The sequence below is a fragment of the Globicephala melas genome, chromosome 1 (assembly GCF_963455315.2).
Source record: "Globicephala melas chromosome 1, mGloMel1.2, whole genome shotgun sequence".
In the NCBI taxonomy this organism is placed as follows: domain Eukaryota; kingdom Metazoa; phylum Chordata; class Mammalia; order Artiodactyla; family Delphinidae; genus Globicephala; species Globicephala melas.
In genome coordinates this window covers 120,834,955-120,862,070 of record NC_083314.1, presented here as the reverse complement: position 1 = coordinate 120,862,070, position 27,116 = coordinate 120,834,955, and the positions used below count along the sequence as shown (strand labels likewise).

Below are 27,116 nucleotides of genomic sequence, written 5' to 3'. Positions count from 1 at the left end.
AGATTAGGTACCAAGATATCCAGTGTAACACTTGTATGTTTTTTATTATCATATAGAACTAAAACCCTAGGAACTAAGAATACTCTAGATCTTATGTGGTTTACTGCTTCAGTCATTTCTTACATTGAAAGCAGGGCCTATATAGTTATTTCCTTGCTCACTTTACATTTACATTTGCCCACATTCATACCAGTATACATCAGGTTTGCATAACCATTGATTTTTGTTAAATTTTTTACCAAGTCATATGGTGTTATTTAATATCTTTCCATAAATATCATTTGTGCTGTTATGGAAAATCTACATTTTGAAAAGCTACGTTGTATATAGAAGTATATCTTTAACATCTCCAAGCAAAAAAGCTTTACAATTATTTTAATGTTTGCACTTTTGTGTTCCACTTAACAGGAAGAGCCTAAAAAGGAACAGGAGAGGGCTATTAAATATTTCTAGTAAGATACTGCCTTTACCTTGTATAGAATATGTAGAATATGCTCTTTAATTTAGTAAATATTTTTTAAAGATAAAGATGTTTTGTTATTGTAGCTAATTCTTAGTCATAAAATATTTGAAATTCTTGTTATTTTTCCATACCTACTGGAAGTTGTTTACCAGCTATTATTTTTGTTTGAAATGTGCTTTTATTTCTTCTCTTCCCAACCTCCCTTTTAAAAAAAAGAAGTGGGGATGTCCCTGGTGGCGCAGTGGTTAAGAGTCCGCCTGCCAATGCAGGAGACAAGGGTTCAATCCCTGGTCTGGGAAGATCCCACATGCCACGGAGCAACTAAGCCCATGTGCCACAAATACTGAGCCTGCGCTCTGGAGCCCGCGAGCCACAACTACTGAGCCCGTGCTCTGCAACAAGAGAAGCCACCACAATGAGAAGCCCAAGCACTGCAACGAAGAGTAGTCCCTGCTTGCCCCAACTAGATAACTCCTGTGCACAGCAGTGAAGACCCAACGCAGCCAAAAATAAATAAATAAATCATTTTTTTTTAAAGTGGGTTTCTGCTAGTGAACTGAGCAGACATCTAATTTTTCTATGCATTTTGAGCTGTGTAACTCAATACTTGGATACTTGATAGTTTATTATGAAACTGATCAAATGGTGATGTATATTAATGTTAGTTTGACCACATACTTATATCGTCTTGTAATATGTAGTTATAGTTCTATGAGACAAATAATTTGTCAGTGTTCACCAGTTTGTAAAAACCTAGTGCAAGAGCTAAACATCTAAATAAATAATGAAATGGAAAAAAAAAAAAGACAATATCTAAACTACTTTCTTGTATAAGTATAATCAATCTACTAAATAAAAATCTTTATCCGTATATCAAAGCTAACTTTTGAATATCTATTATTAAATATAACAAAATAGATAGAAAAAGTACAGAATATTAAGTTAGCTTTTACTTGTCGAGAATAAATCTGAAAATATATTTGTAGAACAAGCTCCCTAATATGATTTTATTTGATTGTCCTTTGCTTCCAGTATGGTAGAAAAAAACTGACAGTTTAGGTAAATTAAGTTCTGATTAATATGGGTTTTACTTTCTGAAATAACATATCTGAATTTCATGATTTGAAGCCTTGGAGATGGATATAATTAAATATAAGTTAATGGGTAGGTATAAGGATTTAATGTCAGGGTACCTTTTACTGAATTGAGTAATCTCCCACTCATGCTCAGGTCAAATTCTTAGAAATCATTAATATAAAACTCTGTGAAATAACTTTTCTACAAAGAAATCAAATTATGTTCACAAATGTTAATTTCACTTATCCTTTTAACATCCCTGAGTCAGATATAACATGACAGAGAATTACAACATTGTTTGTATCAATTCTCCACTAGAAGTTCTCAGAAATTTCTTAGAAATACTTATTATTACCACTTTCCATGTTGAAATGTCAAGTTGAGTCTGACTTATTTTGAGGTCACTCCCACTGTCACCAGCCAAGCACTTAGGTTTTTCATGGAAGTTATAGTTCACTCCTCTACCCTTTTCTCTTCCTTGTATCCCCACATCGGTTGAAATTACAAAAATTGGCAAGTGTATTCTAAACACCATATGCTCTCAATACATATTTTGTTGGTTGGAAAGGGAAGGAGGAAGAAGGAAAGGAGAAAAGAAAGAAGAAAGGAAAAGAAGTAAATTAAATTAGTGTGTATCCCACCCCCACCAACTGTCTTTCTTCCTTCGTATTTCTCAGACCAACCTAGCACCTACCCAAAGTTATATGACATCAAACGTATCAGGCTCCTTTTATTGGTTCCCCAATACAGTTGTTCCTGGGTATCTGCAGGGGGTTGGTTCCAGGAATCCCTATGAACATCCACAGATGTTCTAGTTCTTTATATAAAATGACTTGGTATTTGCATGTTAACCTACACAGCAATATCCTCCCTGTGCCTTAAATCATCTCTAGATTATTTACAATAATATCTCATTGTGGTTTCCTTTGCATTTCCCTGATGCTTAATGATGTTAAGCACCTTTTCATGTACTTATTGGCCAGCCGTATGTCTTCTTTGGAAAATGTCTATTCAGATCCTCTGCTCATTTTTGATTGGATTGTTTGGTTTTTTGCTATTGAGTTTACGAGTTCTTTATATATTTTGATCACTAACCCCTTATCAGACATATGATTTGCAAATATTTTCTCCTATTCAGTAGACTGCCTTTTCATTTTGTGGATGGTTTCCTTTTGTACAGAAGCTTTTTAGTTTGATGTAGTCCCACTTGCTGATTTTTGCTTTTGTTGCCTTTGGTTTTGACGTCAAATCCAAAAAATCATCACCAAGACCAACATCAAACAGCTTACTGCCAGTGTTTTCCTCTAGGAGTTTTATGGTTTCAGGTCTTACGTTCAAGTCTTTAATCCATTTTAAGTTTATTTTTATATATGGTGTGAGAAAATGTTCTAATTTCAATCTTTTACATGTAGCTGTTTAGTTTTCCCAACACCATTTATTGAAGAGACTGTCCTTTCCCCATTGTATATTTTTAGCTCCTCTGTCGTAAACTAACTGATCATATATGTGTGGATTTATTTCTGGGCTCTCTATTCTGTTCCATTGGTCTATGCATCTGTTTTTATGCAATACTATACTGCTTTGATTATTATGGCTTTTTAATATAGTTTGAAATCAGGGCGTGTGATGCCCCCAGCTTTTTTCTTCTTTCTCAAGACTGCTTTGGCTATTTGGGGTCTTTTGTGGTTTTATACAAACTTTAGGGTTGTTTTTTCCGTTTCTGTGAAAAATGCCATTGGAATTTTGATATGGATTACACTCGGTAGTACAGACACTTGGGTAGTACTCACTGCTTTAGGTAGTACAGACATTTTAACAGTATTAATTCTTACACAGACTATCTTTCCACTTATTTGTGTATTCTTCAGTTTCTTTCATTAATGTCTTATAGTTTTCAGCATACAGGTCTTTTACCTCCTTGGTTAAATTTATTCCTAAGTATTTTATTGTTCTTGATGGAACTGTTTTCTTAATTTCTCTTTCTGATAGTTCATTATTAGTAGAGGCATAAGAGATTTTCATATATTGATTTTGTATCCTGCAATTTTACTGATTTTGTTTATTAGTTCTAACAATTTTTTGGTGGAGTCTCTTCAGTGTCTTCTATACATAATAGTATGTCATCAGCAAATAGAGACAGTTTAAGAGCTTGAACTCTTAAACATTATGCTAAATGCCTCCAATCTAACTTGTGATTTATTTGCATTTACAACACAATCCTTGGAAGCCACTGAATCTTAAATTGGTTTATAATTGATTTTAAAATAATCATTCAGCAAGACTATTTAACAAGGCCATCACAAATACTTAGGAAATCAAGTTATTGCACATTCTGACATAAAAACTTGACATAAGACGCCAACAGGTGCACTCTATTGGAGGGCCAATGTGAAAATAAAAATAATTTTCTGAGTTATTTTCAAACTAAAATAGATGGACAGCTCTAAAGAAAGCTTATCATAGGAGAAAGCTCTGAAGACAAGCTACTGTAATTTTGGTAAGGTTATTAGATTACTGTTTACAATAGTAAATCCAGTATACTGAGTTATCCTGCAAACATCAACGTCCTAAGATGTATCAACAGTTATACTTATTTTTAATTAATTGCTTTCATTTATCCTTTTTCTTCAATATTTCACTTATTTCTACTGATGAATTGGGCAACACAATATAATATAATCATTATACAAGGATTCTAGCATTAGGTCTGCCACCACACAGTTGTTGACCTTAAACGTCACTTTACCTCTCAGGAACACATTTTTCTCATGTGTAAAATAAAGGATTTCCCCGGACTACTAATTTTGAGGTCTTTAAAGACAACTTTTATCCCCAAATTTTCAAATATGAAAAACTTTTGAAGAATAAAAATTTATGGTACAAAGATTTTAAAGAAAGAAAACTGTCATTTAGGTTTTATGGCTACCAAAAGAGAATTTACAGTCAAATTATTAAAATTAATAAGAGTTCAGTGAGTTGCTAGAACAATACACAAAAACCAACTGCATGTGCATCAGAAGTAAGAAAATGTATTTTTAAAAGGTACCACTTATAGTATCAACCAAAAAAATATGACAACTAAAAATTCTACCAAAAACTAAAAATTAAAAATTATAAAGCTTGGACTTCCCTGGTGGTGCAGTGGTTAAGAATCCACCTGCCAATGCAGGGGACACGGGTTCGAGCCCTGGTCTGGGAAGATCCCACATGCCGCGGAGCAACTAAGCCCATGTGCCACAATTACTGAGCCTGTGCTCTAGAACCCGCAAGCCACAACTACTGGGCCTGCATGCCACAACTACTGAAGCCTGCGTGTCTACAGCCTGTGCTCCATGACAAGAGAAGCGCCACCCCAATGAGAAGCCCACACACCGCAACAAAGAGTAGCCCCTGCTCGCCGCAACTAGAGAAAGCCTGCACGTAGCAAGGAAAACCCAATGCAGCCAAAAATAAATAAATAAATAAATAAATTTATTTTTTAAAAAAAGCCAATATGTTTTAAAAAACAAAAACAAAATTATAAAGCTTAGTTGAAAGATGTTAAACACATAATTAAATGTACATATACCTTATTCATAAATTGAATTATAAAATTGAATGATAAAATACCATAAAGAAGCCCATTCTCTCTAAATTAATCTAAAACTCACTGCAATGCAAATAAAAATCTCAAAAGGATTTTAAGAACTTGACAAGCTGATTGTAAACTTAATATGGAAGAACAAGACCCCAAGACAATTCAAAAGAAGACCAAAGTCAAGGAAATCAAATTCCCAGATATGAAGATAGTGTCAGGAATGAAGACGTTGTGGTATTGATGAAAAATAAGCATCTCTCACTTCTTCAACAGCCCAAAACCCTTCTATCTATTTACAAATTAATAAAGAAATTTCCCCTTTGCTCCATAAAACCCTTAATGGTCTCCTTAGTCTTCAATATGGATCTTATTATCTAAACATAAAAGAATGATAGCAGTGGCCAACATGCTCCTTTTAGCATTGTCACTATTCTCCTCCTCAGAGCACATTTCAGCTTCTTAACTATTCTAAACGTTTACCTATTCAAGATATTATGCACTTCACCAAGAATATCACGTGGAGTGGCAGACAGATCAGCTGCCAACGTGAGAGTAAAATGACAGACTGCTCAGAATACGTATCTATATTCAAACACTATTATTTGTAGTTTTACAAAGTATATGAGAAAAAAAAAACTGTTGGGAAATGACAGAAGACAAGAAGCAGAACACTCAAAGGCATGAGTTAATATTATCTTGACAATAACTATGATAATATATCACAAATTATTTACAAAGCATATTTATTACTATTCAGTTCTTTTGTCCACAAAAAAGGAGGTGAAATCATAAAATAAAAACAGTAATAAAGTTTTAACTATATATTTAATTATTGAGAAAATTTTATAAATTAACTGTAATGGTTTAAAAAATATCATTCAGTAACCTCCATGTACAGGGTACTCTGCAAAGTTCTACATAGTGACACAAAGGAAAGAAAGCTATATGGGTAGGAAAGGACAGCACAGAGGATATTCTAAGTGTTCTAAGTGGGATGAATGGTTAAAAAAAAATAGAAATAACAGTGAATAAATATTATGTAGTAAACATCATAACAAATCAACAAATGAACATAGTAACTTGTAATTAACAAAGCAGTAAAGACTGAACACTGGTTGAAATGTTTGGATTTTTTAGAGAAACAACAGTCACTGCAGGTTCTTAATTGTGGGAGTTAAAAGATAAAAGCAGTGTCTGAGAAAGATAATTCTGACAGCTGTGTGTAGGATGGGCTGGAGGGGGAAAGAGACTAGAGACAGGGAATAAACAGCTACAAAGCTGCTGAAGTACAGAAGCATGAAGTACATGAAGCATGAAATCATGAAGACTTAGAAAATAGTAAAAACTATGGAAAAAATAGGAAAATGGGAAGGTGCTCCTTATATTATTCAATTAATATGAATGATTTTCACAAGCACCACATTCAACATGTAGATATACACTTTTTAATTAAATAAGGTATTAAATGATCAGTGTGCATAATTTTACCAACCTCTATAGGACTGTCATAAGAATAACATGAGATCATGTTATTAAAAGAATTCTCTAATTGTAAATATTACATAAATATTACCTGTTGTAATTTCTTAGGAAGGAGATAGCTGTGAAATAATTGAAATGCTCCAGCCATAAAGTCCAAACACCTGAATTCAAATTCTGGTTCTATTATTTAACAGTGCCTTTAATGTACCTTAAGCAAGTCATTTAACCATTCTGAGTAACCATTTTTAATATGTAAAAAGGGAGGGGAGGGGATTCTCTCATAAAAGTTCAAGGAATAAATAATTCTTTATAAAATCCCTAACACAGTATCTGAATTATGGTGGACAGTGGATAGTGAATGTGTGTTGCAGAGGGGATGGAGGAGGAGGCCAAAAGTAGGGGTCCATTTTGGCTTACCTTATCGGAAAGTCACAAGCACCTCCAATGAACCGTAATAACCATGCCCTTCTCCATATTGTTTTAATGAGAAATTATACAAGAAAATTCCTGAAGTATCTTATTAATGTTCCCCCGTACACAATATCTTCTTATGTATAAGATCAAATCCACAGCAGAATAAAAAATAACTGTCAAAAAGCGAGAGGGTGGCATGGACATATATATGCTACCAAACGTGGGGTGGATGGCTGGTGGGAGGTGGTCGCATGGCACAGGGAGATCAGCTCAGTGCTTTGTGACCAACTGGAGGGGTGGGATGGGGAGGGTAGGAGGGGGGAAGACGCAGGAGGGAAGAGATGTGGGAACATATGTGTGTGTATGGCTGATTCACTTTGTCGTAGGGCAGAAGCTAGCACACCATTGTGGAGCAATTATACTCCAATAAAGATGTAAAAAATAAATAAATAAAAACTGTCAAAAGCTATATTACCAATCTGATTTTTAAAACAACAATAACAGGCAGTTAGTGATTTTTTTTTCTTTTTTAATTTACAACATTACCAGAATTCACATTTCTAATTCTAATATTTATTACTTGAGAAAGAAGTTAAAAAGAATAAGAGACCAAAACCTCAAAAGTGCATTCTGAGGGAATTTAAACAGTAGGAAGATAGGGAATAACCTGTCTTCGGCAAGACTCTATAGACTTCTCATAGAAGGAAATGAATCTGAAGTTCCCTGGTGAGATCACCCCACCCATGGATCCCAAAAGTAGGAGTCAGGGAATAGTTTATAAAATCTACTATAGGGCACTTTTAGCTCAGTGCAGCTTAAGAATAAACATCTAGGGCTTCCCTGGTGGCGCAGTGATTGAGAGTCCGCCTGCCGATGCAGGGGACATGGGTTCGTGCCCCAGCCCGGGAAGATCCCACATGCCGCTGAGCGGCTAGGCCCGTGAGCCATGGCCGCTGAGCCTGCGCGCATCCGGAGCCTGTGCTCCGCAACGGGAGAGGCCACAACAGTGAGAGGCCCGCGTACCACAAAAAAAAAAAAAAAAAAAAGAATAAAGATCTAAAGAAACTATAAATAAGCAATATTCATATATATTTCCTTTCTAATCTAGACCAATTAGGTTCCACTTAACTAGGGATCTTTAGCATACTATTCATTCATTCAACTCTGCACAATATATTACAGAATGTACTGGGAGGAATACAAATATAGTATCAGAACCTACCTTGAAGAAATAAGATCAATACATACAAAAAAGTGCCGTGATAGAAGTACAAATAAAATATTTATGCAAGAAGGACTGAGAAAGCGTTAGGGAATGTATGAAGTGAATTTGGGCATAGGAAAACTAGAAAGGAGGGTGGAAGGAAAAAACTGTAGACAGAAGGACCAGTGTAAGGCAATGACAGAGGCCCAAACAGAGACTTATAAGAAGGTATTGGTTAGAGCATAAGGAATTGAAATTAAATGATCAGAATATTAGATATGGACAGACTGCAAAAGCCTTGAGTTCCAGCATAAGGGATTTGAACTTTATTTTGCATACCCTAAGAGTTTATGAGTAAGGGGAGATGAATAAAGGTTTAAATTAAGAATATTAATCTCACATAATGATTAAAATACAGAGTAAGGGAAAAAATAGTGTCAGAAAAGCTACTGGACCATCAATGAGTCACTTTGCTGTACAGCAGAAATTAACACAACATTGTAAATCAACTCTACTTCAATAAAAAAAATTTTTAAAAAAAGAAAAGCTACTGGATTTAACTACAGAAATAGTTTATCAGATAAGAATCGTTACAAAAACTCATATCCACCCAACTCGTAGCAGAGCTAAATCATATTTTAAGAAAAATTATATACACATTTAACTCCATAAACTTAATTCTTATGAATTGAGCCAAAAAAAATAAAAGGAAAGACAGACTTCATCCACCCTATTACTCAATGAATTTATTCCCCAAAGTAAACATGAGATGAGATGGGAGCTACAATTCTACATTCCCTCAGTCTCAATTCCCATGTGCCTCTCACAGCATGAGCATCACAATTCTAGTGTTAAAGATATGGCCATTTTTCATAAAACATGTCCCTTAATCCTAAGTGAACCACTTCATCAAATGTTCCACCAAAGAAAAAGAAAACAGTAATTTGCTCTAGCACTGCTCTAAAACTGCTATGTTAGACTTGATGAAAGATAATACTATATTGTGCTTTATGTGCTATTTAAGAAACTTCACAAGAAAAATTTTAGCTAAATTTTTGCTTCACATACTGACTTTAGAACCTAAGCCCTGCTTAATGCCTTTTCGCTTCCTCATCTTAAGCATTTAAAGCGTACTGGAGGTAGCAAAACAGGGATTTAGTCTAAAACAAGTATTTGAGGACATAAAATTTCCTAAAAATAATGAAATGTTTCAGGAAGCTAAAACCAGGAAAAGAAAAACAAAATCTCTGAGGGTGGGTAAGGTTACAGAAAGCATGGGCACAAAGTGCAAGACACCTGAACTCCATGGAACCTACGTATGAAAAGGATAATAGATAAGGTGGAGGGTAATTATGAACCACTTATGAGCACGTCTTTTTATTTTCCCCCATAACCATTAAGATCCCCTCTCTGAATCAATATTTTGATACAGTATTATAAAATTCTGTCAACTTATGTATTAAAAAGTCTTTTATAACATTAACATTTGCTAAAAACTAGACTAACACACTTTAGAAGACAGAAATGTTCTTAAAGTACAGACTTGTGTTTGTTTTGCCTAACTGGTTAAAGTATTTCCAAGTCACAAGTTTATTTATCCAATACCTACTGAGCACTACTATGTGCCAAGTACTGTGCTAGATGCTAGAAGTACAAAGTGAAATAAAATATAATTCTTGTTCCCTTCAAGGAGTTTATAATCTAATGAGGGAGACATACTATAATTAGCATAACCATGTTATAATCAAAGTACAGACAAAGGATAACATAAAAGCAAACAAGGAGGTCAAGAATACTTTTTTGAAGTACTAAAGTGATTTGGAAGGTCAGGTAAAAGTTACAGCTGTGCTTCCTAACTTGACTGTGCACCAGAACCACATATAGAGTTGATGTCTAGGACTCACTTCAGATTTAGTGAATTAGAATCTCCAGGGGTGAAGCCGAGAAATCAGTATTTTTAACATGTACCTTGAGTGATTCAGAATCACGGCCAGGTTTTGCTGGCAGTGAGCTAGAAGTATAGACAACCATTCCAGGCAAAGAGAATAGCTCAGTATGGTTGGAGTAGGTGAAATACAGACAGAAAATCAAAATGAAATCAGAACAAGAGTACTGACACAATTAATGTGACATTTCAAACAGGATCTAAGGAATTGATGTGAACTTCCACAATAAAAGGCAATCATCTGTGTCGTGTGTTTCGGTAAATGATTTCTGACATGAACTAGTTTCTTATTGAAGTATATGGAAAAACTAAATGCAAATACTTTGCATTGCAAGACAAAGTAAAATGCTCCTTTTAAAAAGCAAATAAGGTAAAACAAAATAAAACAGAGTTCTACTCATAATTTTTATTCAATGCAGTGACCACTCATTTTTCTCAAGATACACAGCCTGAGAAGCTATGATATACGTCAGACGCTACGATAATACTGTTTTAACTTGAAAATGTTCCATAATGTATAAAATAAATTCAAACTGTATTTTGAAATTCAAGCTTTAAAACTGAAAACCACTCAATGATTTTAAGTTTCCAAACTGTTATTTCATAATAGTTTATTACTTTCTGATTAAAATTTACTTATAATTATATTTTTATACTTAATTCCAGGTAGGGGTAAAGTGAGATAAGTCACCAAGAAGAGGAGTATTCACGATAATAGACTAAAAGCCAAATAGAATCTATTCTATTGATCGCTTTTTATTAAGTAGTAAATGTTTTAAATCATCAACTGTTTCAATCCCCAATTCATTCTCCAACAAAGACTTCATAACCAGAGATGTAGACAGGAAAGCATCTGAAACAGGAATAAGCTTTTAAAGAATACTCTTCAGAAACCTAAGGACAAACTTACTAATTATTATATATAAAATATATCCTACAGTTATATTCTATTTCTAAAAAGTCCTTCTAAATCTTACTTAAATCATTTAAACATATCCTCATGACTTATAGACAGGACAAAGACTCATTTACCAAAGTGAAACTTACTGCCAAGCCATGCATAGTAATTCCCTGAAGGAGCACATTGGGTATAGAAGCAATAGCAGTTAAAAATCAACAGACTAACCACATACACCTATTTGAGAACTAATTAACAAATAACAGTAATCAGCTAATTACAAGAATAATTCTTAAATCTGATATAACAAATCATCCTTTCTCAGACTTAATTTAATGTACTTTTAAAAAATGGTATTACCAAGATGCCTTAACTTCCAGATGAAATACAGGAATTAAATTACAGTTCCAAGGCTATAGTTGTCAGCTTCTTAGGCTAAAATGATCTATTGACATAGACTGTAAGATAACTTTGTTTCCTGAGTCATGCCCTGCTTCCTTTCTTCTCCTGTAGCACTTTATACATATCTCTAGTCACTTTACTGTAAGTACCTAAATCCTGCAAAGAAGGTAGTACCACTACCATGTAATAGCTAAGGAAATAGGCTTAGTATCACAAAATGATTAACCAAAATCACCACTAAACCCAGATTTCAAACTCAGATCTGTTTAACTGCAAAGCTCTTTCCACACTACCTCACAGGTAGAGAGGAACACAGAACTAAGTAAATCAAACCTAAATAACTGAACTGACTGCAATTTCTTCTATAACTGCTTTGGAAGTAGCAAAAAACAGATCTATCATATCTGACAAACCAAATGTAGAGGACAGGTGTTTAGGGGTGGAGGTGTGGGAGTTCTGCTTAGTACTTGAGCTCCCTCATATAATTAGGGAATATACCACTTTATGAGTCTTCACAGAAGGTAGAGCTCCCCCCTCCCTATAGAGAAGCTAACAATGCCACATAGTCATTCTTCTTGTCACCCCTGCAGCATGGACATGGGCACTTAATCTATATTCTGCCAACATGACATTCCCACCAAGGACTCTAAATTAAGAGCTAGAGACAGTAAGAAGCTGGGACGGCAAAGGTCAGATTTTGGCAGCAGGCCACAGAAGCAACATTAAGTTTCCAAAGGCAACGGTAGCAGTAATGTGGTAGCTGAGTCTAGCCATCAGCAATTCAAGGTGCATTCCTATCACTGGACTGGTTTTATGCCTTGATTTTTAGATATGTCTTTTCTGTTACGTAGTCTCTCTTGTTCCTGACTCTTTAAGGCCTCAGCCTTCCCAGCAATTTGGTAAACTAATCAATATGCTTTCAATAAATATGCTTTCAATAAATACCTTTTCTACTTGAATCGGTCAGAATTGCCTTCTGTTGCCTAAAATTAAACCCAGACTGAAGCATTGAATAATTAAATAAATGACACTGAACAATTATACTTTATCAAATCTTTTTACCTTAGTGTTGATTGTTGTTTTATATAATTTGCAATTATGCTCTTAAGTAAGAACTATTTTATACATGATAGTTAAGCTCTAACAACAACAAGATAATTTCAAGTTAGGTTTCTTTATGTTTTTCAAAAGCAACACAAAAAAACAAATATAATATCATCTAAAGGTGATTTTCACTGAGGATCAGAGTTAAGCTTTATTAAGAATACTTACCTGTCAGGAATACCTAGCCTCTTGACACTTCTATAAACAGAAAGAGTATTTGCAACATGTCGATAATTAAACCAGAATCGGGATGTACATACCTAAAGTAATAAAACAAATATATTATTTTTAGGAATCAAAATAAGCTACAGAGTTACAGAATTACTTCTCTTTAAGTAGGATGTAGAGATACCTAAAAAAAGAGTATGTCATAATCAGGACTAGAAACAGCAAAGCACATAAAGAATGGTCAATAAAACCAATCTCTCTAGAAAAAGGTCTTTCATCACTAGTCAAAAAAACATTCAGCTTAAGAGAAAACAAATATTTAGGGAATTTAATCAAATACTGAACAAACTTAGTTACTCTCAATTTATGATTCTATAATGTTCCTATTTCTAAAATATTAAATTCTTTAGAACCAAAGACAATGCCCATAATCTCTTCACAGAATAGAAAAGAATATTAACTACATTGGGTTATATAATATTCCTTTCACTCTGGATTGCTTCCTAATTTTAGTTGTGAAAAACATAAGAGAGAGACTAAAACAAAGCATAGAAAACAGGTTTATATGCACATAAGGGAATGCATTATAAAGAAGCTGTTGAACGGAACAGAAAACTAGAAACGATTTCAACAAGTTTTACACTTAAAGACAAACTGATCCTTAAAAAAGATAACAAAGATACTAGGAAAATCTAATGCCATGCCTCAAAAGTCAGCCCTCTCGAATGCTCATTCCAAAGGAGAAACCAGAGACTGGAATCAGTTGGTAATATAGCTATCCACTAAGTATCCTCCTACCTCCTACCACACTGTTCTGCTGATAGTAAGTGTAATGACAGTTTTGAGAATACCACAAATGTTCTTGCCCCTGTAAATAGGACGGAACCACAAGATTTTTTTATTAAACTGAATTTTCAACCTGGAATCCAATAAGGAGAAGACTAAAATTCTTGACTACATAAAAAAATATATACCATAAAATCCTAACAGAAATGAAAAACTTGAAATAATTATAACCCAATAAGAAAAAGATGAACAGCCCAATTTTGAAAAATGGGCAAAGGATGAGAGCAAGCATTTCATAACAAAAGTATTAAAAATAGACAATAAAAGTCTTAAAGATGCTCAACTTCTGTCATAATATAAGAAAACAGGTTTGTGATGTTTCTGTTGGGCTGAAGCCTTCCCTAAGCAGATTTCCAGCCACTGTAAGGATGGTAAATGGCTTTCAGCTCATGCTGAGTGGCTGCCTAGAGTCCTGTGCTGAGGATGACTGTGAAGCGGGTCCAGGGACTGTAATGAACTCTGAGCACTGGCTTTCACTGGTGAGCAAGGGAGCTTCTGACTGGAGTCAAGATGGCAGAGTAGGAGGACGCAGAGTTCGTGTCTCCTCACAACTAGGGCACCTACCAGGCGCTGGTGGAGGACCTCAGACACCTAAGGGGACAGGAGGAATCCCTGCATTATCGGGCCAGAGGTCAGGCCTGATCTCCTGTGGTGGGAGTGCCAAGTCCAAACCACTGGACTACGAGAGAACCTCAGACCCCAGGGAATATTAATCGTGTGAGCTCTCCCAGAGGTCCTCATCTTGGCACCAATACCCAGCTCCACCCAACTGCCTGCAAACTCCAGTGCTGGATGCCTCACACCAAACGACCAGCAACAAAGGAACACAGCAGCACTCATCAAAAAAAAAAAAAAAAAATGAGATGACAAAAATATATGTTACAGATGAAGGAGCAAGGTATCCTACAAGACCAAATAAATGAAGAGGAAATAGGCAACCTACCTGAAAAAAAATTCAGGGTAATGATAGTAAAGATGATCCAAAATCTCAGAAACAGAATGACGGCACGGATTAAGAAAATACAAGAAATGTTTAACAAGGACCTAGAAGAACTAAAGAACAAACAGTGATGAACAACACAATCACTGAAATGAAAAATACACTAGAAGGAATCAATAGCAGAATAATTGAAGCAGAACAAATAAGTGAGCTGGAAGATAGAATGGTGGCAATAACTGCCAAGGAGCAGAATAAAGAAAAAAGAATGAAAAGAAATGAGGACAGTCTTAGAGACTTCTGGGACAACATTAAACGCATCAAGAGTCAAAATATAGGGGTCCAAGAAGAAGAAGACAAAGAGAAAGCTCTGAGAAAATATTGGAAGAGATTATAGTTGAAAATTTCCCTAATATGGGAAAGGAAATAGCCACCCAAGTTCAGGAAGCACAGTGAGTCCCAGACAGTAAAAACCCAAGGAGAAACACATCGAGACACATATTAAACTAACAAAAAATTAAATTCAAAGAAAAAATATTAAAAGCAGGAAGGGAAAAGCAACAAATAACATACAAGGGAATCCCCATAAAGTTATCAGCTGATTTTTCAGCAGAAATTCTGCAGACCAGAAGGGAGTGGCAGGACATATTTAAAGTGATGAAAGGGAAAAACCTACCATCAAGATTACTCTACCCAGCAAGGATCTCATTCAGATTCGATGGAGAAATAAAAAGCTATACAGACAAGCAAAAGCTAAGAGAATTCAGCACCACCAAACCAGCTTTACAACAAATGCTAAAGGAACTTCTTTAGGCAAGAAACACGAGAGAAGAAAAAGACCCACAAACAAACCCAAAACAAGAAAATGGTAATAGTAACATACATATCGATAACTACCTTGAATGTAAATGGATTAAATGCTCCAACCAAAAGACACAGACTGGCTGAATGGATACAAAAACAAGACCCATATATGTCTCTACAAGAGACCCACATCACACCTAGGGACACATACAGACTGAAAGTGAGGGGATGGAAAAAGATATTCCATGCAAATGGAAACCAAAAGAAAGCTGGAGTAGCAATACTCATATCAGATAAAACAGACTTTAAAATAAAGACTGTTACAAGAGATAAGGAAGGACATTACATAATGATCAAAGGATCAATCCAAGAAGATATAATTATAAATATTTATGCACCCAACATAGGAGCAACTCAGTACATAAGGCAGATGCTAACAGCCATAAAAGGGGAAATCAATACTAACACAATAATAGTGGAGGACTTTAACACCCCACTTACACCAATGGACAGATCATCCAGACAGAAAATAAATAAGGAAACAGAAGCTTTAAATGATGCAACAGACCAGACAGACTTAATTGATATTTATATGACATTCCACCCAAAAGCAGCAGAATACAATTTCTTCTCAAATGCACACAGAACATTCTCCAGGATAGACTGTATCTTGGGTAACAAATGAAGCCTCAGTAAATTTAAGAAAACTGAAATAGTATCAAGCATCTTTTCTGACCACAACGCTATGAGATTAGAAATTAATTGCAGGAAAAAAAACTGTTAAAAACACAAACACATGGAGGCTAAACAATACGCTACTAAATAACCAAGAGATCACTGAGGAATCAAAGAGGAAATCAGAAAATACATAGAAACAAATAACTGTGAAAACACGAGGACCCAAAACCTATGAGATGCAGCAAAAGCAGTTCTAAGAGGGAAATTTATAGCACTTCAATCTCACTACAAGAAACAAGAAAACTCTCAAATAAACAATCTAACCTTATACCTAAAGCAACTTGGGAAAGAAGAACAAAATAAATCCCAAAGGTAGTAGAAGGAAAGAAATCATAGAGATCAGACAAGAACTAAATAAAATAGAAGTGAAGAAAACAATAGCAAAGATAAATAAAACTAAAAGTTGGTTCTTTGACAAGATAAACAAAATTGATAAACCTTTAGCCAGACTCATCAAGAAAAAAAGGAAGAGGATTCAAATCAATAAAATTGGAAACGGAAAAGAAGAAATTACAACTGACACTGCAAAAATACAAAGGATCGTGAGACATTACTACAAGCAACTATATGCCAATAAAATGGACAACCTGGAAGAAATGGACAAATTCTTAGAAAAGCACAATCTCCAGAGACTGAACCAGAAAGAAATAGAAAATATAAATAGACCAATCACAAGTAATGAAATTGAAAATGTAATTAAAAATCTTCCAACAAACAAAAGTCCAGAACCAGATGACTTCACAGGTGAATTCTATCAAACATTTAGAGAAGAGCTGACACCTATCCTCTCAAACTCTTCCAAAAAATTGCAGAGGGAGGAACACTCCCAAACAAGTTCTATGAGGCCACCATCACCCTGATACCAAAACCAGACAAAGACATCACAAAGAAAGAAAATTACACACCAATATCACTGATGAACATAGATGCAAAAACCTCAACAAAATACTAGCAAACAGAATCCAACAACATATTAAAAGGATCATACACCATGATCAACTGGGATTTATCCCAGGGATGCAAGGATTCTTCAATATAGGTAAATCAACCAATGTGATACACCATATTAACAAATTAAAGAATAAAATCAAATGATCATCTCAATAGATGCAGAAAAATCTTTCGAAAAAAATCAACACCCATTTATGACAAAAACTCTCCAGAAAGTGGGCACAGAGGGAACCTACCTCAACATAATAAAGGCCATATATGACAAACCCACAGTAAAGATCATTCTCAATGGTGAAAAACTGAAAGCATCTGCTCTAAGATCAGGAAAAAGACAAGGATGTCCACTCTCACCACTATTATTCAACATAGTTTTGGAAGTCCTAGGCATGGCAGTCAGAGAAGAAAAAGAAATAAAAGGAATATAAATTGGAAAAGAAGAAGGAAAACTGTCACTGTTTGCAGATGACATGATACTATACATAGAAAATCACAAAGATGCCACCACTAGAGCTAATCAGTGAATTTGGTAAAGTTGCAGGATGCAAAATTAATGCACAGAAATATCCTGCATTCCTATACACTAACAATGAAAGATCAGAAAGAGAAATTATGGAAACTATCCCATTTACCATCACAACAAAAAGAATAAAATACTTAGGCATAAACCTACCTAAGGAGGCAAAAGCCCTGTACTCAGAAAAATATAAAACACTGATGAAAGAAACCAAAGATGACAAAAACAGATGAAGAGATATACCATGTTCCTGGATTGGAATAATCAATATTGTGAAAATGACTATACTACCCAAAGCAATCTACAGATTCAGTGCAATCCCTATCAAATTACCAATGGCATTCTTCACAGAATTAGAACAAAAAATTTTACAATTTGTATGGAAACACAAAAGACCCCAAATAGCCAAAGCAATCTTGAGAAAGAAAAATGGAGCTGGAGGAATCAAGCTCCCTTACTTCAGACTATACTACAAACCTACAGTAATCAAGATAGTATGGTACTGGCACAAAAACAGAAATATAGATCAATGGCACAGGATAGAAAACCCAGAGATAAACCCATGCACCTATGGTCACCTAATCTATGACAAAGGAGGCAAGAATATACAATGGAGAAAAGACAGTCTCTTCATAAGTGGTGCTGGGAAAACTGGACAGCTACATGTAAAAGAATGAAATTAGAACACTACCTAATACCATACACAAAAATAAACTCAAAATGGATTAAAGACCTAAATGTAAGATTTGACACTATAAAACTCTTAGAGGAAAACATAGTTAAAATACTTTATGACATAAATCACAGCAAGATCCTTTTTGACCCACCTCCTAGAGAAATGGAAATAAAAACAAAAATAAACAAATGGGACCTAATGAAACTTAAGTTTTTGCACAGCAAAGGAAACCACAAACAAGACAAAAAGACAACCCTCAGAATGGGAGAAAATATTTGTAATCAAAGCAACCGACAAAGGATTAATCTCGAAAATTTACAAACAACTCATGCAGCTCAATATGAAAAAAACAAACAACCCCATCCAAAAATGGGCAGAAGACCTAAATAGACATTTCTCCAAAGAAGACATACAGGTGGCCAAGAAGCACATGAAAAGATGCTCAACATCACTAATTATTAGAGAAATGCAAATCAAAACTACAATGAGGTATCACCTCACACCAGTCAGAATGGCCATCATCAAAACATCTGCAAACAATAAATGCTGGAGAGGGTGTGGAGAAAAGGGAATCCTCTTGCACTGTTGGTGGGAATGTAAATTGATACAGCCACTATGGAGAACAGTATGGTGGTTCCTTAAAAAACTAAAAATAGAACTACCATATGACCCAGCAATCCCACTACTGGGCATATACCCTGAGAAAACCATAATTCAAAAAGAGTCATGTACCACAATGTTCATTGCAGCACTATTTACAATAGCCAGGACCTGGAAGAAACCTAAGTGTCCATAGACAGATGAATGGAAAAAGAAGATGTGGCACATATATACAATGGAATCTTAGCCATAAAAAGAAACGAAATTGAGTCATCTGTAGTGAGGTGGATGGACCTAGAGTCTGTCACACAGAGTGAAGTAAGTCAGAAAGAGAAAAACAAATATCATATATTAACGCATATATGTGGAATCTAGAAAAAATGGTACAGATGAACCTATTTGCAGGGCAGGAATAGAGACGCAGATGTAGAGAACGGATGTGTGGACACGGGGGGAAAGGGAGGGTGGGATGAATTGGGAGATTAGGATTGACATATATACACTATCACGTGTAAAATAGCTAGCTAGTGGGAACCTGCTGTATAGCACAGGGAGCTTAGCTTGGTGCTCTGTGATGACCTAGATGGGTCGGATGGGTGTTGGGGGGAGGGAGGTCCAAGAGGGAGGGCATATGTGTATACATATAGCTGATTCACTTCGTTTTACAGCAGAAACTAACACAACATTGTAAAGTAGTTATACAACAATTTAAAAAAAAACGTAAATTGATAAGTATCCAAAAGTCTGACAATTCGTACTATTGGCAAGGGTATGACAATACCCTTGCCAATAGTATGAGGGCAAATACTATAGATATGAGGACAAAACACTCATATCCTATTTATGGGAATGTGAACTAATATAAACCTTCTAAGAGGGTAATTTGCAACATATATCAAGTTTGAAAATGTACTTATTTTTTTATTTAGCTCATATAAGCATGTAAAAATATGTGTTCAAGGACTTTCACTATAATATTGCCTACATTAGCAAAAATCAAAACCAAAAAGCTAGAAACAAAATCACTACCCATCAGTATTATTTTTTTTAACCATGAGTATGGATTATCTTTGTAACATTTTTTATTAAACAGAGACAAAAATGTTTTATTCAAAGCAGATCCTGAAACTAAAATAGAATCTGACTTTCCTTCTATCTCCCTCTGGTGGCAAGTTTTCTCAATAATATTACAAGAGCGAAGGGGCATTTCATTTACCTCTGATCATCTAGTCAAGATTAAAATTAATTCAAACTGGGAGGAAAAACATATATATTTTTTTCTTTAATTTGAACTACGTAACATTTAAAGAAATGTATGTTTTATACTTTCAACTTGGCCCTGGTCAAATTTCATAATTTTCCACTTAAGAAAGTACAATTTATTGAAGTCTCACTCTACTAAGAGTTAATGTGTAAAATATTGCACAAAACATGAAAACTGCAGTTGTCAAATACTCAGAAGTAATTCTTTTTCACCTTCTATTTCTCATCTGAGACCTAGGTTGCTGAGATTAGAGAGGGGCTCAGTTAAAGGTTTCCCAGAACAAGGAAGACTTCAATGTGTGTGTAGTATAAGCTAATAGGCTCCTATTCTAAAAGATGAGCCCTTTGGCAATTAGCTGTCGCACATAGGCAGTTATTCCCTCTTTTAAGAATTCCTATAGAGAGACTAATTGGAAGTGCCCTTAGTTTCCTATAGAGCAAGTTATCTTCTCAAATTGGTGGATCATGGCCTGCCTCCTCATAGTTTTCCCCAATTTAAGTGGTCACTGAAAACCCATCTCCTTATCATGAGCAGCTTTTGTTCAATTCCTTCATAAAATCTCTTACGAGGCAGTAGCATATAAAAGGTTTTTGTTCCTAAGAACAAGAAAATGAGTCATGAACCCACGTTGCTATTCTATTTAATCACAGTAACATAAAATTAATTTGTCTTCTAAACTTTTCTGTGTAACTTGAATTTTCTACAATGATCATTTATTTTTGTAAACAGAAAAAAATAATTAAAAAATAAAAACAAAATAGCCAAAGTAGAGAGTATCTATAAACAAATATTACAGATAAGAAATACAATTACCAGTTTCCATCATTAAAATAACTCTACACTTTATAAAATGCTCCCTTTCACAATAGGATCCCTAATTTATTTTTCCATGTATTTACACATCACCCCTTGACAGACACACTGAAGACAAAGGATATTATTAGTTGATGTGATCAATTTAAAATATAGCTAAATGAAAATAATTTCTGTTATAAGATATAAATTATTTTCAAGAATTTGATTCACACAAAATTTCTCAGATACACATCTAATGTAAACAACGAGGTATACCTTTATAGAATACACTTACCAAAACCGCCCAGTTGTTCGTATGGCCACTTCTGAAGAACTGTTCCGCTTGATCCTATTAGTCAAATAATAGCAAAAAGCTTAAAAGAAAGTCACATTTCCCAGAATAAAGACTGATAAAGGACAGTTACGATTCACGGAGTTTTTACAGTTGTAATAACAGTAAGCCATCATTATGCAAGTTTATAAATATTCTAGTATCTGACCTTATGAAAGACAAAATAGTTTTATTTGGGGGGAGCAGGAGGCTACTGCAAGAGGGGATTTTCGTTTTAAAACATTTTATCTCAAATGCAATCAGCTCTTCCTCATGCTTCTCATTTTCTATTCAATCTTCAAATTGTGAATGACATTTCATTTCTTGATTCACATATATTAATACCCTTCCTGCTGAAATTTCATTCAATATTCGCTCCTACTCTGTGCTGAGTGCTTCCTATTATTTTATTTTAACTCACCAATATATGTGATTAAACACATTCTCTAGCATACTTCCATGTACCATTTTGCTAATCTGTTAAAGTCTGAATTATATTTACCATCATGGAACATTAAAAACCTCAGCATCCAATACCATCCAGACACCTAATGAACATGACTTTTATTATATATTAAAATAATAGTGAATATAAACCATAATGATTTCAGATCTGCCCCTAAACAGTATTAATTACTAGAACAGTCAGACTGCCTGGATTCAAATCTGGACCCTACTACTTACTAGCTGTATAAACTTAGGAAAGCTGCTTAATTTCTTTGTACTTCCATTTCCCCACCTATAAAATGATAACATTACCTGACTCACAGAATGTAGGAATGGTGACTAGAACATAGTAATTGTATAACAAATATTAGTTGTTTTAATTTTCAGCTGGCAAGAAAATTTCAGAAAGAATGAAATAAAAAATTCACTCAGTGTGTGTGCGTCATATGTGTGTGTGTGCATCATATATGTGTGTGTGTGTGTGTGTGCGCGCCATATATATATATTTCTTTTTAAACTTTCTCAACAGCTGCATAGATGCTAAAGAAAGCAATGTGCTATAGTGGTTTAGGAATCTGAAGATCTGACTGTGAGAATGGGGTTAAGTCATTTAGCTCTGTAGACTTGATTTTCCTCACGTAGAAATGGGAGTTGACCCGATAACCTCTAATGTCCCTTCCAGCTCCAAAATCCTCACATCATTAAGACTTCAGTGAAAAAATTGAGATGGCAAAACTCTTTTGTGATTGTTTAGACAATATAGACACTGCAAAGTTATTCATTCATTCTACACACAGTGGAGCACCTATTATGTGCCAGGTACCATGTAATGTACAGGGATGCAAAAAAGTCACTAAAAAACATGCTGCTTTCTCTCAAGAATCCCAGAGTTCAATAAAGAAGACAAGCATGCAAACACATTACACTACTATGTAACGTTCATTCATTCATCACATTCATTGGGTACCATGTGCCAGTCCCTGTTCAGTGCTCAGAATACAACGATGGGCAAAAATAGTGCTAGTACTTGCCTCCAAAGAGGTTACTGTCCGATTTGATAGACATACATTAAGCAGATAAGGACAAACTACAAATTCTATAAAGGTAAGATATACAGTATCATAAAAGAGTATAATAGGGGGACCTAACCTGATCAGGGAATGGGAGGGGGAAGGGCAGGCAGGGATGTCAGGGAAGGTTTCTCTAGAGAAGTGACATTTGGTTAGGATCCAAAAGATAATGAGAAGAGGGAAGATAATTCCAGACAGAGGGAACATGAGCCCAAATGGCAGAAGGAAGCTTAAAAATTTCTAGAAACTGAAAGATTAGCACAACTAGAAGTTTGAAAAAGAGAGAGCGGGAGAGAGAACTGGAGGTGTAGGCAGGAGCCAAAGAATGCAAGGCCTTGTTTATGGGTCATAATCAAGATTTAGTTCTTTATCCTTAAAGCAGCATTAAGGTATATACGGGTGACATGATCAGATTTGCATATTTAAAAGTTACTCGGGCTGCAGCTTGGAGAACAGACTGGAAAGAAAAAAGAATGACTTGAGCCAGACCAATTAGGCCAGACCATCATCTAAGTGAAAGATGATGTAATAATAGAGTACAAAGAATACATGGGTTATAAGAGACGAGTGCTATACTAGCTAAGTGCACAAATTACAACAGTAAAGGCAAAAGTAAAGGATAGGGAAAGATTCTACAGAGGTTAGCTTTTACTGCATTTAGTAAATAAGCAAACAGAAGAAACTGGAGGAATGAAATATGGTAATGTAAAAAAGCACAACTGTGTAACTACAAAAAAGGGTAGTGGTATCCAAAATGAAGTATACAAAATAACCTACTAAATAAGGACAATAGAATTTCTATTTAAGTTTACATTATCTAAACAATATGCTTTATAAATACTGAATATATAAATTAGCAATAATTCATGAATAGAAAGAGGGAGTGCATGCTCTCTTTTTAACTGGTAGGGATGTGTATTCAAAAAGTTTTGAGCCGCTGGTCTAAGCTCAAGGTCTGAGATGGTGGGGAGAATGGGGTCCTATATGAAGAATGGAAAAGTCTCTGCTTAGAGACCAGATCATGATGTTTAGACTCTATTCTGTATGTAATGAAAAAAATACTGAAAAGATTCAATCAGAAGAATAATGTGATCAGGTTTACATTTGATGAAGACTAAAGTAAGGGAGTTTGGAAGCCTAGAGGAAAAAAGATAAAGTTATTGCAATAATCTAAGCAAGAAATGACCAGGGCCTGCATTAAGCCAGTCGAACTGGACAGGTGAAAGCAATTTTAAAAGTTCAGAACATAGAATTTAGTGATGATTAAAATGTGAAATAAAGAGAGGAGTTAATTTTAAAAACCCTAGATTTCTAGCTTAGAAGCAACCCCACAAGAGGTGGGGTAGGCAGAATATAAAACTTTGGACACAAAGTTTCAACTGTCTGCTGACTATCTGGGCCCCTAAGCCAGCTGGATATTCTGAAAAATGATGCTAGAGATGTAGGCTGCAGAACTGGACGAAGGTATTGTCAGAGTACAGGGGATAGTAAAAGCTTTGTAACGCGCCAGAACGTAGTGTGAGCCAAAAATAAAACACCGTATCCATCTGACTCCTATTAAAGGAGAGCGTTATAGTTTGGTAGCAGGGAAAAGTAGGTGCGGCACTCATGCGCTGACCTTTCACCAGCTAGGGACTGCACGCTCGTCGGAGCAAAGGATCAGGCCCTCCCCCGCCGCCCAGGACTTGATTCTTTTCATTCACCGTTTTAAAAGGCTGAAACAGACGGACACTGTCCTATCCCGTCCCCTGCGACACCCTCCCCACAGCCCAGTCAGCCTAGGAAGAGGCTGGTGGGTGACTCCAGAAGGCTTCCCTCCGCGGCTGTGTATCGGACATCTGCTGGGCGCTGACAGCCAGGCCACAGCTGTCCCCCCAGGGCCCTGTCGCTCAGAGGGCCTGACTCCTACCTCGATCTGACTAGCGGCCAAGCTGCCGAAGGGCAAGAGCAATAACCCTACCAGGATACAGAAACCCTGGCCGAGAAAACAGGTGTCGGCCATGTTTGCCGGCTTCAGACTCGCGCACCTGGAGGGGCGGAGCGAGTGCCGTAAAGCAGCGCGGGGCAGGGTTTTGCGTACTTTTGTTTTGGTTTTTTTTTCTTTGCGACGCCTGCCCCGCCTCCTGGCCCCTCGCCCGCCCTTAGAAGCCCGCGCTTCCGTAGACCTTGAGTTTCCCGGGTAACTGGGGCACAGTAGATGAAGGAGTTGAGTACTTTATCTTTGACTACATTTTTGATTTTTTTTTTTTTCTTTTTTGCGGTACGCAGGCCTCTCACTGTTGTGGCCTCTCCCGTAGCGGAGCACAGGCTCCGGACGCGCAGGCTCACTGGCCATGGCTCACGGGCCTAGCCGCTCCGCGGCACGTGGGATTTTCCCGGACCGGGGCACGAACCCGTGTCCCCTGCATTGGCAGGCGGGCTCTCAACCACTGCGCCACCAGGGAAGCCCTACATTTTTGATTTTTATATCGTAAAATGGATGTAACATTTTAAAACTTTTTTGAAAGGTGAGAGAGAAAAACGTGTGAACCCATAAACTTTAAGAAATTATTTCCTTTTCCGCGTAGGGCTGCCAGTACTTTGACTATATGAAGCATGATGTGGTGGGAAGAGTAAGCTTTGGGGCACAAAAAGATGAGTAATTGGATCAATTACAAATGAAAAGATGGGTGAGTGCTTCAGCTAACAGGCTTGGGGTCTATTACCTATTAAAAGTATGAACCCGGAGAAATTAGTGAAATTTTTGTTTCTTTTGTAATTATAGAGCTAAGACATCTCAGAGTCTGAGGATTTAATAAGATCATGTGTATTTATTCCATTATGTTCGTTATATGCATTTAAATTCTGCTTTGCGTCTAGCATGACATTAACATGTGTTTATGCTGCTTTCTAATCTTCATAAATTTAACATTTAATGGTAACATGGAATTCTTATGCCTCAGCCAAAGTAATTGCCCTTTTTTGGGGCAATACAAAGTCTCAACGGTTTACTATTAAAACAATATTGTAAAGAGTATCTTTGGGTATTGGCTTTTTACACTTGCGAATTACTTTCTTTGGATAATTTTCCTGGAGTAGGAATGTTGAGTCAAAGGATACAAAAGTTTTAGTGGCTATGAATGATGTTTCTCTCCAAAGTGTACAGATCTACAGTGCCATCAAAATACACAACCTAAGACCAAATTATACCATTTTTTTCTAAATTCCTTGGGATAAAATGTTACCTCAAGGTTGTTATACTTCTAATTCTTTAATTACTATCAAGATCTGATGTCTTGTTTTATAAAATATCTGTAGGTCCTCTGATGTAAATTATATGTTCATAGCTTTGTTTTACATATGAGTTTGAACAATATCTTTATAAAGAAGTGACATTGACCCTAGCCATATTTTATGCTCTTGCTTTCCCAGTCTCGTCTCTCTTTCCATTTTGTTTCTCTTGCTTTTGCACTTTGTGATATCTTTAATGTTAGGTAATCAAATTTCAGGCTTTCCCTTGTGAAGATAAGAAAGTTAGCACACTACCACCATGTCTTGTACCTGAATGCCTCAAGTTCATTTAGGTCTCAGACCAAAATTTTATTTTCTTTTAATTTTATATTTAACTCTTCAACTATCTGGAATATATTTTGGTATATTCTATAAGATGTTTTAATATGTTGAGTACTGCTGCATAACAAGCCACCCAAAACTTTGTGGTGTGTCCACACCCAGAGACACAAGGATGTAGAAACAGGGAGACATGATTCTGTGGGAGCCATTGCTATAATGATCTACCAGTACTTTTATCAAAATTGGTATTTAATTATCCAGTATAATTTTCTACATAATGCTTACCTTTCTTATTGACTCATGATATCTCTTGTATTAAATTCTTATAAGAAATAGAATATTTCTAGACTCTGTTCTCTTCAATTAAAATAGGTGTCTAGTTTGGGGCCAGAACCATGTATTTTTAAAAAAATATTTATTTATTTATTTATTTATTTATTTATATTTTTGGCTGGGTCAGGTCTTAGGTATAGCACATGGGATCTTTCATTGCGGGGTGCGGGCTTCTCTCTAGTTGTGGTGAGCAAGCTTCTCTCTGGTTGTGGTGCACAGACTCCAGAGCACGTGGGCTCTGTAGTTGCAGCACACAGGCTCTCTAGTTGTGGCATGGGCTCAATAGCTGCAGCTCACAGGCTCAGTTACCCCACAGCATGTGGGATCCCAGTTCCCCGACCAAGATTGAACCCGCATCCCCCGCATTGGAAGGCAGACCCTCAACACCGGGGAAGTCCCCCCCATGTTATTTTAATTATTGTTGCTTTTAATATGTTTTGATATTTGGCCATTAGGGCTAACCGTTTCAGTACACTTCATTTTTCATGAAATTCTTTGATGATTTTGCCTGGTAATTTTCCAAC

At 35.8% G+C, this 27,116-nt stretch overlaps 1 protein-coding gene across 1 annotated transcript in view; it reads right to left on the bottom strand.

Moving 5' to 3' along the window:
* The window catches only part of PIGK (phosphatidylinositol glycan anchor biosynthesis class K), a 136,173-nt gene extending 111,424 nt beyond the window's left edge, over positions 1 to 24,749 (bottom strand). The window contains exons 1-3 of the mRNA XM_030865976.2: positions 24,617 to 24,749; positions 21,155 to 21,208; positions 12,735 to 12,826 (exon numbers count right to left, since the gene is read on the bottom strand). Coding sequence (XP_030721836.1) covers positions 12,735 to 12,826; positions 21,155 to 21,208; positions 24,617 to 24,709 — 239 coding nt within the window. The 5' untranslated portion in view covers positions 24,710 to 24,749. The remainder of the gene's footprint in view (positions 1 to 12,734; positions 12,827 to 21,154; positions 21,209 to 24,616) is intronic.
* Positions 24,750 to 27,116: the final 2,367 nt, after the last annotated feature.